Raw genomic sequence first — 19,564 nt, 5'->3', positions numbered from 1 at the left:
ATACGAAAATCTTGAACATACAAATTCGTAACAATACATACGAGCTGGCGGTGGTTAACCACGCCCCTTGAGTGAACAACAGGATTTTTTGAGGGGGTTAGGGATAGTATTCTATTCTTACAATTTAACATTGATTTCTCGTTAAAAATGCAATCATAACACGTTTATTTTACATCGTTAGACTTCACGAAGTGTGTTTACGGGGTGCAGGTCCCCATTCACTTTGAATAGGGTGACGTCATCAGTTGCAGTCCGTATTTATTTCGTATGTATCACTACGAATTTGTATGTTCAAGATTTTTGTATACATTTTTACGAACAGGTTTTGGAGATCAGGCTGGTGAAACACACAAGAAGAATCCTTTATCGATATATTGACTTGCTGACACTTGTGACCACAGGCTTTTTTCACTGTAAGAAACCCATTTGTATTTACAACCATAATTTACCCTGATCAAGCTTCTTTTAAATTTCTGGGCACGTGGGTGTGTTTCAGTTTTTCTGGACAATTAGATCCCTGCTGGGGACGAGACTGTGACGTGTCGCAGTAGGAAGCTTGTTCATTTTGTTGTAACTTGATAGCTTATAACCATGGCTACGTGTTTATTGAGTCTAGTAATTTGCAACACAGCTCCACCCAACAGCAACCCGAGGAGAGGCCTCATGAAAACACCTCAGAGCACAATGTTGAACAGGGATGCCATAATTGGATACAGTCGTGCACACAATATTGTAGTTGTCTTTTGGCCAAAGACATATCTGGTATCTGAAGTTTGCAGCTGAGAGTGTTGACCCGTACACATTCCCAGTGTGTGTGTGTGTGAATTTATGTGTGTGATATTTTGTCGCAGGATAGCGTTTGTGCACCACCACAGCAGTGTTATTGCGTGCAATATCTCCAGTAAGTGTGTTTTCCACAAGAACTGTTTTGGTTGGCGCCGATACAGATACGTACGTGTAGACTAATCACTCAGCTCGGCGATCAGTGGGCATATCCTGGCATTGTCCTGCTGAGTGTGTTTGGTGGTGTCAGTCGGCAGGCGTTGAGATTTGGACGCCTGACTTTCTGCCCTGCTTGATATAACCTGGCACAGGGGATGGGTCTTAAAGGAAAGCCAGTGGTAGTTGGGCGGGGGTACGTTCTTTGCTATAAAATCAGTTCCAGGGTGTTTGAGCTTCTAACCAACCTCTCAGTTCAGTCCATGTTTGATTGACTGAGGCCATCGCAGTATGCCTTCACTGGGAGAGGTTTAAAAGTTCACATTTGGATTTTCTGATTTTGGATGTGTTTGTTTTTCCTTTGCAACTGTGTGGACTAACTGGAGCCATGGAGGTAGGGTTAACTGGAGTTTGGTAGACTAAAGAAACAGGCTATGCAAATCCCTCAGAATATTTGTGTGTTTCAGGTCTACATGGGAAGATATTTGCGGATGATGTTGGTTTTTCTACATCTGGCAGGTGAGCGTCACAGGATGTCCAAATGCTATTAATTTCCAGAGATTTCTCATGGAATATCCCCCTTTATCCTACTTCTACAATCAGCTGCATATTACTGTATTTTGTGTGTGTCCAGCTAGCGTGGCAGGTCTGACAGGCAGATGCAGCCTGTTTGGACGACAGCACATTCACACCTTTGATGGGGTTTTATACGAGTTTCCTGGAGACTGCAGTTACCTGCTGGCTGGAGACTGCAGTCACCGCTCCTTCATACTACTGGGTGAGTCACACAGTTTCAAACTCAGTTGTCCTCTAATGGCCTCTAATACTCATTCAGTGCAGATCGTTGGCTTGTGCAGAGCCTCTGCTATGGTTCTAATTATTACTGGGACGTGTGTACTTAAGCACACATTCATCCTCCCTTTAAATTTGTCTGAAAATGATCATTACTCTGATAATATAAAGGTGTGTTAAATCTGCAGGTGATTTTGTCAATGGCAAAAGAACTGGAGTCACTCTGTTTCTGGGAGACGCCTTTGAGCTGCACCTGTCTGTAGACGGACGGCTCTCACAGGGGGAAAAAAAGTTGAGTAGCGCGTGCATCATAAACGGTTGTTGTCGCATTGACATATTCTAGAAGATGAATCATTTGATTATGGTGAAGCTTAATTTCTATCTTCTTCCCCCCCCGCAGACTACCTGTGCCCTTTGCATCTCATGCGGTTTTCGTGGGCTCAGACCTCGGCTTCCACAAGCTCTGGAGCGAGGAGTTTGGCTTCGCCGTTACGATTGATAATGCAGCCAATATCGCCGTGACAATGACCAGACACAATGCCAACCGGACCTGCGGCCTGTGCGGCAACTTCAACTCTGTGTCAGCTGATGAATACACCGCTCAAGAGGGTAAGATGATCAGAGCAAGTGGGTAACGTCAAAGGTTTGTAGCTGCGTGCCTATATGTGGGATGTGTAAAGAGAGTTCATTATTACTGGAATCAAGGAAATGATTTGAGTCACCGGCACTCAGCAACAGGAAGTGTATCAGCTCGGTGCAGGAAAAGATAACAAGGTAAAGGAAAGCAAGAGGAACAGCTGTGGCAGGATGAGATTAAGGACAAACATGTTCATGTGTGTCTTTTTAGGATTTCTAACGGAGAACAGTTATGACTTTGCAAATTCGTGGGAAGTGAAGGGTGCTGATCAGTCCTGTCGACGAGTCTCAGATCCTAGCCTGTCCTGTGACAGCACAAGAAAGAGTTCAGCGGTGAGAGGACGATTCACACACACAAACATGTGCACCAATACATGCAATGTGTTAACTGAAATGTCTTACCTAATAAAAAATATATTTTATTCAAAAAGACATGCAGTACGGCATCTGGTTAAAGGATTTGGCCAGTGTAGTATTATTATTATTTACTGTGCTTAAAACCTTTAGCTGCATCTTGCTCAATAACTGAGTATCTCTGGCTTTCTCTGCAAACAGTGTCATATTCTGTCTAGTGTGCAATTATTTGCTTTTTGTTAGTGAGGATCTGACTTGTTACAATACTGCGAAACATCTCGTATTATGGGGGAATTATAGAAATGGAATGTAGAATATAGAAAATGTTGGCTCATTTTTTTAATTTCAAACATTACACACTAGTTCCATTAGAAAGGAACAGCTGGTAAGCAAGCAGATCTGACAGGAGTCCCTGTTTCCATCATGATGAAGGTAGCCAACACCTACTCCTACATATCATATTTTCTACAACGCATTACTCTAATTTACATGAGCTGATAGGAAATGACCGCTAGTGTATGCAATACAAGTATGCTAATCTTCTCAGGCACCAAAAACTTGGCGCATCTAAAAAAACGTATTAATACAAAAACCCCAAAACTGCTAACTGCGAACAAAATTCCTACAATAAAAAAACATTTTCTTTTGTCCGACATAATAGATTTCCCTCTGACATCATCGGGTTTTGTTGCTTTGTGTGTTTGTGTAGGTTTTGTCCAGCTGCAGCGTGTTGCAGACGTCCAGTGTGTTCCTGCACTGTGCCCACTTGGTCTCCTCCGAGGCGTTCCTGTCTCTGTGTCAGGAGGAGGCATGCCACTGTGACCGGGGGGAGGCAGAGGACTGTTACTGCCCAATCCTGCTGGAGTACGCGCGCACGTGTCACGCACACGGGATACTCCTCCGTGGCTGGCTGCAGGAGAGTCAGTGCTGTGAGTTTGTTTGTTACTGTTAAAGTAGTTGCAAGCCCCGAAGTCCCATTCATAATCTAAATGTGTGTGTGTGTGTGTGTGTGTGTGTGTGTCTTCAGTTCCCAAGTGTCCAATCGGGATGCAGTACAGTGAATGCACCAAGTCCTGCTCTACCACCTGCCACAGTCTCAACATCCAGGAGGTCTGCAAAGAAGAGTGTGTGGATGGCTGTACATGCCCCGGTAGCCTCCCGCTCGTACCGTTTCCCTCTTTCACACCGCGGCTCCGATGCTCGTAGTTGTAACATGGTCACGTTTGTTTCTCAGCGGGCAAAGTGTTGGACGGTAACCGCTGTGTGGAGGTATCTCAGTGCTCCTGTGTGCACATGGGCCGGCATTTCCCTCCAGGATCCACCATCTCTCAGGACTGCAACACCTGGTGAGGGAGCTACGAGCATGCAGAAACATAGATGTACTGCCAGATCACAAGTGCAATGCCTCCTCAATAAATTGTCCCTTTGCTGCAGTGTTTGCCGCCACGGTTCCTGGGAATGCACTAATGAAGGCTGCCCTGGTGAGAGAGATGTACAGTGGTAATCAAAGCAGCAATTTACACTTTCTACTGGTAGTTCCCGGCTGATCATCTTTTCTGTTCGTAGGCGAGTGCTTGGTGGTCGGCCAGTCTCACTTCAAGACCTTTGACAACAAGTTCTTCACTTTCACGGGTCACTGTCAGTATCTGCTGGCAAGGGACTGCACAAATAACGGGTTTTCTGTCATTATTGAGAACGTACAGGTAACACGTGTGGTTTCTCTTTTTTTTTAGGTCACTTTCCTGCGTCTAGTTTAGACATGTACAACATTGGCTTTTGGTCCTGTGTTTCAGTGTGCAGATGATCAAGATGCTGTGTGCACACGCTCAGTGACGCTCAGCCTGTCCTCTCTGGAGGACATGACAGTGAAGCTAAAGCATGGAGGAGTTGTCTCTGTCAACAGCATGGACATCCAGACCCCAATGCATCATGGTATGCCACTTTGGCAGAAAAGTTGATCAGATCTGAATTGTATATTCCCTCTAAGCATAATGTGCTGTGTATGATTGTTGGGAAAACCTAAATAATGTTTTGTCCTAGTGGACAGAGAGCCTGTGAACTCTCACACAGAGACACGTGGTGTTCTGGGGTAACAAGATGAATTGTGAGACAGTATCAGGGCAGTTTCCAGGGAAACTATGTGGTGAGGTTTTATTGTCTAGTTGTAAACAAAGTGTTCTCTGTCATCTCCTGCAATCATGAATAACAACACTATATCTATCTCTCTATCTCTCTCTGATGTGGAAAAGGTGAAAAGGTGTTATCTAAGACTTTAGAATTCAAAGCCAGTGAAGAAAACCTTTGAGTAGTCTTGATGGATGACTTGTATGTTGTATGTGTCTCAAATCTGCTCCTTCTTACAAGTATTTAATAAATGTCCTGTTTAAATATTTTAGAGTAGAGTTACATTAAACATACATTAAAGATTAACATTTTTCTAACAATGATATTAGATGTATAATAAAGCATGAGTCATATAAGAGAAAGTACTTGGATTGTTATACTTCAACCTATGATATTCCAAAGGGGACAAGACATTAACTCAAAGATACAGTGAAGTGAAGATGAAATGTATTTCCCTTGATATTCCTGAGAACATTGTGATCATTAAAATCAGCACAAAAATGAGTTACTGATAGAACTATTGATTAGTTTCATTTGTTTAAATCAACGCCATCTTGATCCCTTGTGCAATTTTGCAGGTCACCTGCATATCCAGAGGTCCGTGCAGTCTTCTGTGCATGTGAAGTTCGGAGATGACTTTCGTCTGGACTGGGATGGGCGAGGCCGAGTGCTTTTAAAGGTATTCTACGATTCTTCCGATTCTTATGGACAAAGACCTTTGGGGTGGACCATGCTTCTTTTGTGAAAACATAATCAAACAACTTTATTGAAATGTGTCCATGTTCCCAGCTGGGACCCCGATGGGCGGGGCAGACCTGCGGCCTCTGTGGTAACTTTAATGGTAACCAAGGTGACGACTTCTTGTCTGGATCTGGTCTGGTTGAGGCGGGTCCTCAGGCGTTTGGACAATCATGGAGGATCAATGGAGACTGTGAATCGACCCACAAACATGAAAGCGATCCGTGTGCCATCAACCCCAAAAGAGGTTCTACTCAACCACATAGAAAAGCACAAGACTTGTTGACAAGTCTTTACATACACTGTATATAAACATACATACGTACACGACCCCCCCCCCCCCCCCCCCCTTGCCCCTTTCAGTGCGTTTTGCAGAAGAGGCCTGTTCAGTGATGATGTCAGAGGTGTTCAGCGCATGCCACTATCTGGTGAACCCGGGTCCGTTCCAGCGGTTCTGCCGTTATGATGTGTGTGCGTGTGAGGACGGCGAGGAGTGCCTCTGCTCTGCTCTGTCTGCCTACGCAGCCGCCTGCACTGCCAGAGGAGTGATGCTCAGCTGGAGGTCTCCCTCGCTCTGTGGTAAAAGTCTTTGATTAACCTAACGCTGATCATTCATATGCACATGTACTGCTAAATATACAAACATTTCATTACATTTGAACAAAGAAAACAGTGGAGTGAATGACAAAGTCAGTAATAATCTTGGTTAGCTATTACTGAAGATCAGGACCCCCTTTGAATCTGTACATTTGAATATTTCTGTCATCAAAGAACAAAGATCCAGAACAATCCCAGGAACTTTTTCTAACAGATTAAAAACAAAAAAAATGACGCAAACCCTGATTTTGTTTTGTCAGAGCTTGAGTGCACGGGAGGCCAGGCGTATGAGGCCTGTGGGAGTGTGTGCGACCGGACGTGCCGCGCTCTGTCTGGCGCTGAGCCGGGCTGTCTGAAGGAGAGAGTGTGTGAGGAGGGCTGTTATTGTCCCGCTGGAAAGTACCTGAGCGACTTCGGGGAGTGCGTGACTGCTGACCTCTGCACTTGCATGCACGATGGACAGCTTTACCAACCTAATGATGTTTACGCAGATCACAGCAGCATCTGGTCAGTGAGCATGCATGTGTGTATTCACACAGTAAGCTAATTGAGATTAACTTTCATAGATTCACTTTCATTTTGCTCCTTGTTTGCTTCTGTGTAGCCACTGTGAGAACGGCTCCATGCGCTGTAGCTCCCCAGAGAGTAACACTTTACTGTCTGACCTCTTCTACGATGATGACCCAGCACCATCCAGAGGTACAATTTGAATAATATACAGACGCTTTATTGAATGTGTTTCACTTGCCCATTTGTCTTTGACATGAAACATCACTGCACTCATGTGCAGTGAACAACTGTGTCAGTGTGTCTGTGGTCTGATCACCCTAAAGATCAGGTAGTTCTACAGCAACAACAGCTAGGAACTGATCACTAACTTCATGAAAGGCAGCCACATATTAATATTTTTCTTTTGTGTGTGTCTTCAGACCGCCGGTCAGCACAGTGCCCACCTCCTCTCGTCCGTACAAACTGTGATGGTGTAGGAAAAGGGCTTGAGTGTGCCAGAACCTGCCAGAATCTGGATCTGCCCTGCGTCAGCCTCGCCTGTATCCCTGGCTGCCTCTGCCCCCCCGGCACAGTAGGTGGTTTGTTATCTTTGTGTTTGTGTTCGCTGGCAGACGAGGCACCGGACGTCTACAATAGAACACGCAGATTGACAAGCGGATTGGTTTCAGGTACGTCACCACAGAGACTGCATCGCACCGGAACAGTGTCCCTGTTACCATAACAACAGGCCATTTGCAGCAGGACAGACTATCTCTGTGGACTGCAACACCTGGTAAAATGACTGTTTCCATACATGATTGTGAAGGAAAACACCCGCAATGCGTTTGCTAAACAGTCTTTCTTGTTTACAGCGTGTGTGAGAACAGGATGTGGCGTTGCACAGAGAAGGCGTGCGATGGTGTGTGCCGCACTGTTGGGGAGGGGCATTACATCACTTTTGATGGCCTCAAATACTCGTTCCCTGGCCTCTGTCAATATGTCCTGGTCCAGGTAAGAGACAGAGAAATAAAAGAGCTCCAGGGTGGATCACAGCACTGTGGTGTTTAACGGAAACAGGCAACATGCATTGATTTCATTTAATCTCTTCTAACTGTCAATAGGATATGTGTAACGGAGAAGAGAGTTCATTCAGAGTGCTGGTGGAGAATGAGGCCTGTGGAATCGTGGGACATCGCTGCGCAAAAGCTATCACAGTCTTCTACCAGGGAGGGTTGGTTGTAATGCAACATGGAGAGGTAACACACACATACACACGTCGTTGGTAATGTGTGTCATGCAAAACAAATGAGCATACTGTAACTTCATTACATTGCAGACAATATTGGCTTTCTTCCTAAAGCACAATTCAAGTGTGTTTTGTTATAATACAACCAAACGTAATCATCAGAGAGAAATGCAGCACTAAGATTTTGAAAGAAATTAAACGGTATGTTTAAATTAAAGTATCAATATGTACTGCACATGCACAGATCTTGAACAGCATTCTTGCAGGAGTGGAACTGTGTGCTCAAAAGATTAATTCATTACTATATGGAGATGATTATTAAGTAATTGATAGAGCTGAGTAAAGATCATTATTGGAAAGAAATTCTTGTAGATGAATATATGCCGGAGCACACAAAAACCTTTTCCCACAGTCAGAAGAGATGTGTCTGATTCAGCATCTCATATTCTGTTTTACCCACTCAATCTTGCAACCAAACTGCTCAGGCTTGACCTGTGAGTGTATGCATCCATGGCTGGCATCTTTCTCTCTCATAGGTGACGATGAAGAGGCCGGTGCTACAGAACTCACAAGTGGAGATTGTAAAATCTGGTCGGTTTTACACAGTGCTGCTGGGAAAGCACATTTCCCTCACCTGGGATAAAGGAACTAGCCTCCTGGTTCACATCTCAGCCACATACAGGGTACTTATTCATTATAACACCCTTTTCGCCTGGTTGGACCTTATTTTTTATTACAATATCGTTTATGTAAAATATATTCATTGTGTTGCATACATTGTATTGTGTGTAGGGGAGGGTGTGCGGCCTGTGTGGTAACTTTGATGGGAACGTCAACAACGACTTGGTGAGCAGTAACAACCAGCTCGAGGTCGACTCCTCACACTTTGGCAACTCCTGGAAGGTTGTTCCCAGCTGTGCAGATGTAACACAGGTAAAGTCTGGTCTCAAATCTAAGGGCCCATGTGCTCAAATTACAAAGCAGCACATTTCCTCTCTAGCTAGCATAAATTATGCTTGGATGTTCAAAAGTGCTAGCTTGAATTTCTAGTAGGCGATAAGATGCTGATACTTGTACTTCCCTTGTTTGATGTGCGTTTGGTGTGTGTGTACTGTAGACACCTGCTCCCTGCAGCAACAACATTGTCAAGCTGGTAACAGTTGAGCAGTCGTGTCGCGTGATCAATGGTCCACTCTTTAGAGAATGCAACCGCGTGGTGAGTTCAATTACAGACACACCCGACGTCACTCTACGCCCCGTCCATTGGTCTTCTCTTCACATTTTCGGGTGTGTCCCCAGGTGGATGCCGAGCCATATGTAGATATGTGTGTGGAGGCTGCATGCTCTTGTCCATCGGTGGGCGACTGTGCGTGTTTCTGTGATGTCATTGCGGCCTACGCACAGGCCTGTTCAGAGCAGGGTGTGTCCATCAGCTGGAGATCCAACGAACTTTGCCGTGAGTGTGAAGAATTTCTCCCGTTTCCAGTGCACATTAAGAATATCATTCTACAACTAGCTGTTGACTTGCTGACAACGTAATCGTTTGTCTGAATGACATCTTTTGTAATAAAATATATATTATTCACCTTTTGCTTCTTTAGCCATAAGCTGTGAGGAACTGAACCCAAGGAGCCTGAGTGCAGGGGAGCAGTTATGCCAGTGGAGGTATAATGCTTGTGGCCCGGCCTGTCCCGTCACCTGCCAGCACCCAGATCCCCTCCAATGTTCCCTGGCATGTGTAGAAGGTTGCCATGCCTACTGCCCCCCAGGTGCCAAAATGACTCTCTGGAAGTATATGAGCATGCAAAATTCAAATGCATGTTGTACTTGTATGTAAGTATGGGCAATATACAGACAATGTGGGACTTCAGTCTTTCTATCTTTGTCTTAGGCCAGCTACTGGATGAGGTGGCCATGCGTTGTGTGGATCCTTCTCAATGTCAGGTGTGTATCCATGAGGGTCAGAGAATTTCCCACGGCAACAAGGTCATCGTGAACAACGATAATCCGGAGCACTGCAAGATATGGTAATACTGCATCAGAACACTCAGTAACACATCTGTTGATTGGTCATTAACGCTTTGCACATCATAAGATCCTTCATTTTTTATTTTTTTCACAAGTCACTGTGAAAACAACACACTGAGCTGTGAGGCGTGTGCCTCCTCTGCCATGTTCACCACTCCCACACCAACACCTGTCATCTACACAACCCTGCCCTTCACCACCTTGATGCCCGAGGGCATGTGTGACCGCGCTATGGATCTGGCATTCCTACTCGATGGTTCAGAAGCTCTGAGTGAAGATGAATTTCAAGCAGCCAAAGAGTTCATACTGGGAGTGGTTGAACGGTTCCGCATGGGCGCAGCTCACACTCGAGCCACGGTCCTGCTTTACCACTCTGGAGTGAAAACATATCATCTGCAGGTAAATTAACATAGGTCGTTGCAAAGAGACCAATCAAGTCAACGTAGTTGTGCTTCACCTGGTTGATTCTTGATTGTTTTTCTCCTCGTTCTACATGCCTGTAGGTTCAGAAGAGGCTGTTTAGGAAGACTGTAAATGAGCTGCGTTACACAGGAGGCGATGCGGCCTTCTTGGATGAAGCTGTCAAGTACCTTGTTATCAACATCTATGACAAGAACAAGCGTGACCATGCTGGTCGCATTGCCATCATCTTGACTGCTAGGGCCAACCCTCGCCCCGTCCGCGCCATGGTCAATTTGCTCCGGAGGAAAGCCATCACCACCCTGACAGTAGCGCTCGGCCCCGGCGTAGACATGAAGCAGATTAATGACATCACCAAGTTCAACCCAGAAAACAGGGCCTATGTGCTCAGCAGCACAAGTGAGCTGCCTGAACGTCTGTTGGAGCTGACAGATTACCTCTGCACCTTGGGGATGGAGCCTGAGGGGGAAAAACCTCAAACAACCACCACAACCCGGGCTCCCCGTCTGGAGCCTAGTCCGACCCGACACCTTCCCAACACTCCTGCGTCCACCTCCCCCTCCGGCCCGTCTCCCATCAGCACATCGCCGTCCTCCATCTTTCCTACCACCGATGTGACAATCATCCTGGAAGGCTCCGATGCGGTTGGGGAGTCGAACTTCAACCAGTCGCTTCTCTTCCTGCGGGAAGTTGTCTCGCAGCTGACGGAGGAGAAGTCCATTCGAATCACTGTGATCCAGTACTCAGAAACTGTCACCGTGGAGATCCGCCGATGGGAGTTGAGGCAGCAGACGTCCGTGCTGCTGCAACAGCGCCTGAGCGAGATACGTTGGAGGGGCGGAAGTCGGACCAACACGGGAGCAGCTGTCACGACCGCTGTTACAACTTTTCAAGAAACGGCTACGGTCCAGCCTTCACGCGGCCCAACCCCTCCTCAGCTTGTCTTCCTTGTGACAGAAAATCCACCTACTGACACCGTGACACGCCCGCCATTTACCAGCACGCACACTCAAGTATACCCCATTGGTGTTGGACCAAAAATACATGAGACTGACTTGAGGTTAAGCTCACCTCCATGGCCACTGATGGTTGACGAGTACAGCAGCCTATCGACCCTCGTACACCGAGTAGTGAACATCACACGCTCCACCATCAGGCCCCGCTTTCCTACGCTGTCACCCGTGGTCGTCCAAACTCCCTCCAGCCTGCCTCCCTCGGGTACACACAGATGAGACGACGCACTCGTTTGATAAGTCCAATTAGCATGTGCTAATTGTGAATATGTCTTTGCACAGTGCCGTGTCAGAAGCCTCTGGATGTGTTGTTCCTGTTGAAGGCAGGACGGCAGTTTGAGGACATGAAGACGTTTGTGAAAGGTTTCATAAATAAGGCGGACATAGGTAAGTGTGAGGGACATCTGGGATCTTTTTAATATATATAATAATCAGCCAAAGTGGTTTGGAAGCAATTCAGGAGGAAAAGGACACAGCAGACAATCACCCACAGGAGAAAACACCAGGGCAGGAAGTGAAGTTAATTCAGAGACACAGAAGAGGCAGGGAACTACAAAATAAAACAGGACGGACTCACACTGTGAAATTTTCTGGTAACCAGATCCTACATCCTACTTCCTTCCCTGCATGCATCATTAATTGTAATTTGTTTACGGGTGCAGGGTTGAATGGCACTAAGGTGAGTGTGGTTCAGTATGGAGACACCAACACAGCAGAGCTCACCTGGAAGGGTGAACAGAGCAAATCGCAACTCCTGAACCTGGTGGGGAGGATCCCAAGCAGAACCTCAGCTGCCCCTGCGCTGGGTAATGGATACATTGACTGGCATGTGCACACACATTAGAGCGGACACGCACAAGCTCACTGCTCTTGTCTTTGTGCAGGTTCCGCCCTGCGATTCGCTCTGCAGACGGCCATCTCGCCGGTAAGCGGTGGGAGAGTCGGCGTGGCCAAGGCTGTGGTGATGCTAGTGACCGACACATCCGCTGATGATGTGAAAGGAGCCGCAAACCAGGCACTGGCAGCAGGTGATTAAGTCACCACTGATAAAATGACCGTGTGACTCCTCAGATCAAAATTCAGTGGTTTGTTTCCATCATCACACATACTTTTTCATATAGCTGGTGTGGTTGCACTGATAACATGCTCTTCACTCAGGCGTATCAGTGTTCCCCATCGGGGTGGGGTCGGACTATGACAGGAGTGAGATTGCCATACTCGGTCACCATGGAAACCAAGACAACACTCTGCACTTGAACAGCATGGATCAATTACTGATGTTGGAGACTCTGGACAACAGTTACACAGAGAAAATCTGCAGAGGTACTTGCACGCTTACATAAGGGTTACTTTTTTTTCTGAAAATAATGATTGAATTATTTTGTATTGTTTTAATACATTACTATAATGTATATATGTATTTATACATTGAAGTATTTATTTAAAGTATTTAGTATTTACTTTTGTTCACAGCTGGTCCACCAGGACAGTGTGTTGATGATAATGGAAATGAGAGAACGGTGAGTAACGTCTACAGAGGTTCAATACAAATTAGAGCTGTGCAGCAACCTTTTACAGCATTACTTGAAATGAATTGTCTGTTTATTGTTTCAGCCTGGTGAGTCATGGCTGCTGGAGGACGGCTGCCACACTGTCCTGTGTCACCCCAGTGGGGCAGTGACAGTACAAAGCCACAAAGTCAGCTGTGACAAACTGGAGCCGCCGGCCTGCAAGAACAACATGCCACCTGTCAGAGTCCAGGAGACCTGTGACTGCCACTGGGAATGCCCTTGTATGTACATCTGAAGGATCAAATAGCTTCTGAAGTTCATAGCACCACATTTACTGTCTATATTAAGTGCAAACAATTTCCCACGTGGGCTGGAGGCTTCCATACTATTTATACTGACTGTGAACAGATTGCGTTGCTCCTGTACAATCACTCTCTCACTCGTGCCTCATGTGTTGCAGGCATGTGTATGGGCAGCTCCACCAATCACGTGGTGAGGTTTGATGGCATGGCACTTAGGCTGGATGGGGAGGGTGTGTGCTCCTATACACTTCTCACTGTCAGCGGAGGCATCGGTGAAGGGTCGGAGGTGAAACTCCATAGTGGGCCGTGTCAGAACTCGGCGAATTACAACCAGGTCTGCATGAAAGCCATGGAGGTGATCCACGGGCCACATAAACTGCTGCTGAAGGATGACATGACGGTGAGCTGTGTGGTTTGCTGGCCAGCGTGCCTTCGTGCTGAAATTGACGATTACACGTGAGTGTAAGAAATGTTTTTTTGCTGGCCGTGTAATTGTTTGAGCAGGCAGTGATTGACAGGGAGGAACTCAGTCTGCCATGGCGGTTTGCTGGCCTCGAGCTGGTGCGATACGGAGGAGTGATGCTGCAGCTCAAGTCCGACCACGGCTACGTCCTGACTTTCACTCCCCGCAGCAACGAGTTTACCATCACACAGCACAGCTCCTCCACCGCAGGGGACACCGCTGGACTCTGCGGTAACAAAAACTAACAAATTTATTCAAGTGTAAAAAGAGTCAGCCCTGATTTTATGCATTTATTTTCTTGCTGCCCAACTTTAAATCCTTCCTCAAACCACAGTTCTCTCTCTCTCTTTGTATCGTTTTCCAGGGGCCTGTGGGGAGGAGAAGGGCAGCGTCTTGTTGTTACGTAACGGAAGCTCAACCTCCGACCAGCCGGGCTTTGTCTCAGATTGGACTGTTGCTGTAGACGATGGTGTGTGTCTCCCAAAGCGCAGGGCCGTGTGTGTGCTTGGAGCGGCGATGGGATGTAAGGCCCTACGTTCGCAGGTATTTGAGCCGTGCCATGATCACATTCCTGTGCAGGTGTTCCTCGCTAAGTGTGAGGAGCAGGCATGTGAGGAGTCAGATGTGTGCGAGCTGGTTTCTGCCTACGCACGCCTCTGCAGACAGAGAGGTGTGTGTGTGGACTGGAGGAGCACTGACCTTTGCCGTGAGTTCGTTTTTGAATTGTATTTTTCAATCCGATGAACAATGAGGGGGAAGCTGAGGTTTAGCCTGATCTCTGTGTTGCAGCGTTACGATGCCCGGGCTCCATGGTGTATGATGCATGTCGGACAGGGTGTGTGGAGGACTGTGGTAGCATACAGACGTTGCCAGGCGACTGGTTGGTTGCCAGCGGCAACGAGTCAGCCTGTATGGACACACCTACTGAGGGCTGTTTCTGTGCTAGAGGCACAGTTTTGCATCACGGACAGTGTGTATCGGCCGAAGCATGCAGCCAGTGTGTCGACCAACATGGACACGTGTATCAGGTGAGACGCGTGAAGGCTCCAATATGACTAACTTCTCATTTACAGAAACACATTCCGATAGGACTGGATCGGGCCACCATCAAGTTGTTCACCAGTACAGTGGGTCGATGTGGTTCAGGGGTAGAGAGGGTGCGCTGGGAACTGTAAGGTTGGTGGTTCAAGCCCCAGCTGCTCCATGTCCCATGCCGAAGTGTCCCTGAGCAAGACACCTAACCCCTAATTGCTTCCTTGGCAAAAATGTATTAAAAGCCATTGGTTGAAAATGAAATTTAACTTGCATTGGATAAAAGCGTCAGCTGTAATGTAATGTAAAGTGGGCTGTGAGCGCCCTCTAGTGTTTCTTTTTTTTAAGCCAATAATAATTTTGAACACGGCTTGATGTTTTCGTACAGTACATGCAGAGTTGGGTACCGGATGAGAACCCATGTTTGATTTGCATGTGTTTGGACCAACAAAACATCAACTGCACTGCCCGGCCCTGCAATGATGTCAGAGGCAAGATTACTGCTACTTATGCTCGCACAATATAAAATACATATATAAGCGTTGTCTGTTTGGATATGCCATTTTAATAATAATTAATCCGATTTATGTGTGTGCAGCTCCAGTATGTGGACCCTGTGAGATCCTGAGAGAGAAGAGGGGTTCTCAGTGCTGCCCAGAGTACGAGTGCGGTATGTAAAAAAAACATTTGTTTTTATTATTATTCAGTATTAGAGAAGACTAATCAAGTGAGAGCAGGAAGAACAGACTTTTCTGTGTTCAATAGGATATAACTGGAAACAAGGTCGCACCCAGAAGATATATTGGTGCTGAACACCAGAATATATTGCTTACACATCAACAATGCAACAAAATAAACTATGTCATATATTGACAGCAGAAAATAATGATAATTCCACCATCAGCTAATTCAAACTAGAAATCTTCAATTATTCATTGAAATCGTAATTGCTCTATACTGCAGGCTGCAGCTGTATGTCAAATATGTATCATGCATAAATGCAACAGACTGTCTCCCTGTGACTTTCCAGCGTGTGATCTGGTGACTTGTGACCTGCCTGAAGTACCCCGCTGTGAAGACGGGCAAGCTGCGGTTCTGAAAAACCCTGGGGAATGTCAACCTATACACGAGTGCGGTATGCCATTAACGGATTCTCTGTGATGTTCGAGCACACAGACCTGAAACAGAGCACGCATCTATGTGATCTTCCATGTGTTTCTCTTCATCTCCACCCCCCTCCTCGCTCGCAGTCTGCAAAAAAGGAGAGTGTGCTCTTGAACCTCCCGCCGCTTGTGCCGCACATCGTCAACTGTCGGTGAAAAAAACAAAGTGCTGCGACGTGTTTGAATGTGTATGCAACTGCCAGAACTCTACCCACACCTGCCCTGTGGGGTTCATCGCATCCTCCTCTACCAACGACTGCGGCTGCACAGACACCACCTGCCTGCCAGACAAGGTGTGTGGCGAGTTGTGTTTTGGCTTAAATGCCTCTGTTTTCATTTATGTGTTTTTCCTGATGTCCTGTTTCGTCATTTGTGCGTCTGTCCAGGTGTGTGTGGTTGGTGGCGTGGCTCACCCAGTGGGGAGTGAATGGGAGGAGGTGTGTCAGAAGTGCAGATGCACCCAGTTGCAGGACAAAGATACGTCACTGCACATTGCTCAGTGCACGCTACCCGTGTGTGATCGTAACTGCCCTCAGGTGAGACACGCGCACACCCCAAACACAGCCCATTTGCATTAAGCTCCTATAACCGTTAATCCGTATATATATTTATTCCATATTTCAGGGCTCGACATACACTCCATTAAAAGGAGAGTGCTGTGGGAAGTGCATAACGACCAGCTGTGTGGAGTCAAAGGAAGAGATGCGAGGGGACACGCTGTTTGGGCAAACCCTCAGACGCGTACGTGCCTGAATAATATGGGAAATCTATACAGCTTCATGTGATGTTTAAATAACAACAACAATCCTCTCTGCGTAATACATTTTTTGCGGTGTTTATTTTTTTTTAGTAGAACACTTTCACCTCTCTCTTATTCGATTTGAATCTAATCTCTGTTTCTTTTAATAGGTGGGAGAGATGTGGCCGTCTCCTCGAGACAAATGTGTTTTACATCAGTGTATGAAAGTGAAAGACGAACTGTTCATCTCTGCAACAAACGTCAGCTGCTCTGTTATGGAAACGCCTTCCTGCCCGTTGGGAACAGAGTTACGCTGCAACACCCAGGATTGCTGCCCCAGCTGCCACTGCGGTAAACACAGACTCTCCAGTGGCGTTGCGAGTTAGAAGAGTGTTCTTCAACCGGCATGCGCTGTATCATGAACTCACTATCTACTGAGGTGCAGTCACAGCGTCCGTCCAGCAGATGACGCTCTCCCATAAGTAGCACCTCAGAGCCACTTATCCTGACCTCACCTCACAATGCCTGGGGTCTAATGCTCTGTTCAACAAATAGCATTTTAATTATTGATGCTTTCTTTTCTCTCCGCAGCACCCATGGATGTCTGTGTCCTCAACCACACTGTGATAGGAGTAAGTCGTGCAGATAAAGAAACCTTTTCTTTTGTAGGAGAACATTTTGAACGGTTCCTTCTATGCTCCACGTGTGTTTGTGCAGGCAGGCGACAGGCTGATGGTGGATTTGTGCACGCACTGCGAGTGTATCGTTGAAAAGGGTGCCGTGAAGAAATACACTCTGTCCTGTAGGAGAATCAAATGTCCCACGTGCCCTATGGTAAACATCTTCCCTCTCATCATCCTATCATCATCATGACCAACCAACAAATATAAATGTTTGTCATGTTCATCAGCCACAGACTTTTTAAACAACTGTCCACATTGCCTCTCGACTCATCATTAAATTGTGGCCGTATCTCTTTCCATGATTTACTCCACCTACAGAGGTCAACCATGATACATTTATTTGAATGAAATGCTGGGGGACATTTGTCTTTGTAACTACATGAATGTTCAGAACGTTCAATACGTTTTCAGGGATACACTCTGCAGAAGGAGGATGATGCTTGCTGTGGCCGATGTGTTCCCACGACCTGCTTCATGCAAAGGCCAGACGGGAAAATGATCACAGTGCAGGTAGGTTCTTAGGCGAAAACACAACCGCCTTGCTCATGAACCAGCTGCCACATTCAGAGCGCAGACATTGACATTTTTGATATTTATACATTTTTCTACAGACTACAGATTTGGGGATTGCACCATATTGTACCGTGCTATAGTATTTCAAACAACTGCTACCATGTTCTGTTCCACATCGTACTATGCTTGTTCCACGGATCAATAAAGTTTGTGTACATCAGCCATATATTGTTTTGATTTCATTTATTTACCTCAGTACATTTCAAAAAGATGCAAGCAGCACGCACGAACGCTGATCTACGCGTGGGCCTCTCTCTCTCTCTCCAGGTGAACACCACCAGCGAAGAGGGTTGCAGCTTGTACACGTGTGGTGTAAACGGTAAAGGGGATCTTGTCCTTCAAACGAGAGTGACCTCCTGCCCTCCTTTTGACCGTCAAACTTGCCTGGACCAAGGGGTACAACTGCTTAAAAAAATCTCCATCTGCCATTATTCCCACTCCTGCATATGTAGATGTATGTTATTACATTTTGCCTCTCCTGTTGGTTTCCAGGGGAAAATTAGCCGGATCGGAACAACTTGCTGTGAGATGTGTAAGTACATCCGGTGCCTTTGCAATACTGGGAAACAGCCGGATATTGAGACTTCAGTAAGCAGTGCGTGTGTGTGTGTGTGTGTGTGTGTGTGTGTGTGTGTGTGTGTGTGTGTGTGCAGGTGCCGAGCCAGAGTGTCGGAGGACAGTAGGAACACTTAACTACATCAAAGTGGATGATTGCCAATCAGAGCACCAGATAGAACTGCACTATTGTGAGGTAACAGACTACACACACACACACACACACACACACACCAAAACCGTGAAGGATTAATCCCCCCCGCCCCCCCATCCGCAAGGATTAAGTTCAACAAAATCAAACTATAACACTGTCCCTCTCCATCCCACCCTCTGTGTCTCCCACCCTCTGCTGTCTATCCAACCATCTGTCCACCTGTCCATCAGGGCAAATGTCGCAGTAAGTCCATGTTCTCCCTGGAGACGGGTGCTGTGGAGCAGGAGTGCGTGTGCTGTGCTGCCGTGCAGACGGAGCCTCTCAGCGTTCCCGTCCTGTGTGCCAACGGCACTCGAGGCCAGCAGACTGTTCTGTCTGTCACGGCATGCGACTGCATGTCCAAGGACTGCACTTAGAGAAAGCCGGAGAGAGAGAGAGAGAGAGATTATAAATTCATACGCTGTATGTGTATCCAAGTAAAACTTACCCATTTATGAAACAAATACATAAATAACAATAAACAGATGACTGACAGTTGTGACGACTAACTTTGTGTCTGGCTTTCCATTTAACATTATTATTGCTATTTAAATGTATGGATTTATATAGAATTATGTTGTCTTTTAGTTTGTTTTATTAGTTTAAAGTTGATAACACTCCATCACAAAAAAGTAAAGGAATTGATAAGTGCATTTCTGCTTTTCAGCTAATTATTGAATGCTTTGGGAACGTGCACAAATATATTATTAATCAATACAATAGTTCAGGTTTTTACTCCACGGTGAAGATAGATAATAAGCTTATTTTTTTAAAATACGGGTTGTTTTGGGTGTTGCACAAGGTGAGGGAGGTTCAGTTTCAGGTCCGGTCACTAAGCTTTCTTTCCTCTTTGGCTTACGCGCACTCGCGCGCGTGCACGCAGCCACGCGCTCGCAAAGGCGCGCACAGAGACATTTGAACACCCATCACCTGCCCGTCGGCATACGGGTCTGCAGCTTCCTTCCCTGCCGCGT

The 19,564-nt window shown here is 46.4% G+C and overlaps 1 protein-coding gene across 1 annotated transcript; it reads left to right on the top strand.

Moving 5' to 3' along the window:
• The first annotated feature begins 1,192 nt into the window (after nt 1-1,192).
• On the top strand, nt 1,193-19,099 carry vwf (von Willebrand factor). Its single transcript, XM_040162478.2, has 53 exons — nt 1,193-1,333; nt 1,407-1,458; nt 1,574-1,717; nt 1,920-2,022; nt 2,132-2,340; nt 2,579-2,700; nt 3,431-3,650; nt 3,749-3,871; nt 3,956-4,067; nt 4,156-4,202; nt 4,288-4,424; nt 4,515-4,653; nt 5,424-5,524; nt 5,635-5,830; nt 5,947-6,162; nt 6,441-6,687; nt 6,785-6,879; nt 7,110-7,261; nt 7,359-7,462; nt 7,542-7,680; nt 7,791-7,925; nt 8,452-8,598; nt 8,708-8,848; nt 9,033-9,131; nt 9,215-9,371; nt 9,517-9,684; nt 9,807-9,942; nt 10,039-10,342; nt 10,447-11,581; nt 11,659-11,763; nt 12,039-12,182; nt 12,261-12,404; nt 12,535-12,699; nt 12,850-12,896; nt 12,991-13,168; nt 13,348-13,589; nt 13,694-13,883; nt 14,017-14,358; nt 14,442-14,680; nt 15,073-15,175; nt 15,283-15,354; nt 15,715-15,819; nt 15,935-16,140; nt 16,234-16,383; nt 16,472-16,588; nt 16,757-16,937; nt 17,178-17,218; nt 17,304-17,420; nt 17,681-17,779; nt 18,110-18,238; nt 18,335-18,374; nt 18,496-18,593; nt 18,782-19,099. Exons 1-53 carry the CDS (start codon nt 1,328-1,330, stop codon nt 18,965-18,967), a joined length of 8,526 nt encoding a protein of 2,841 aa, XP_040018412.2. The 5' UTR covers nt 1,193-1,327; the 3' UTR covers nt 18,968-19,099.
• Nucleotides 19,100-19,564: the final 465 nt, after the last annotated feature.

This window comes from Gasterosteus aculeatus, chromosome X, assembly GCF_964276395.1.
Source record: "Gasterosteus aculeatus chromosome X, fGasAcu3.hap1.1, whole genome shotgun sequence".
Taxonomy (NCBI): Eukaryota; Metazoa; Chordata; class Actinopteri; order Perciformes; family Gasterosteidae; genus Gasterosteus; species Gasterosteus aculeatus.
The sequence above is the reverse complement of the archived record's forward strand: the minus strand, read 5'-3'. Positions and strand labels throughout refer to the sequence as shown.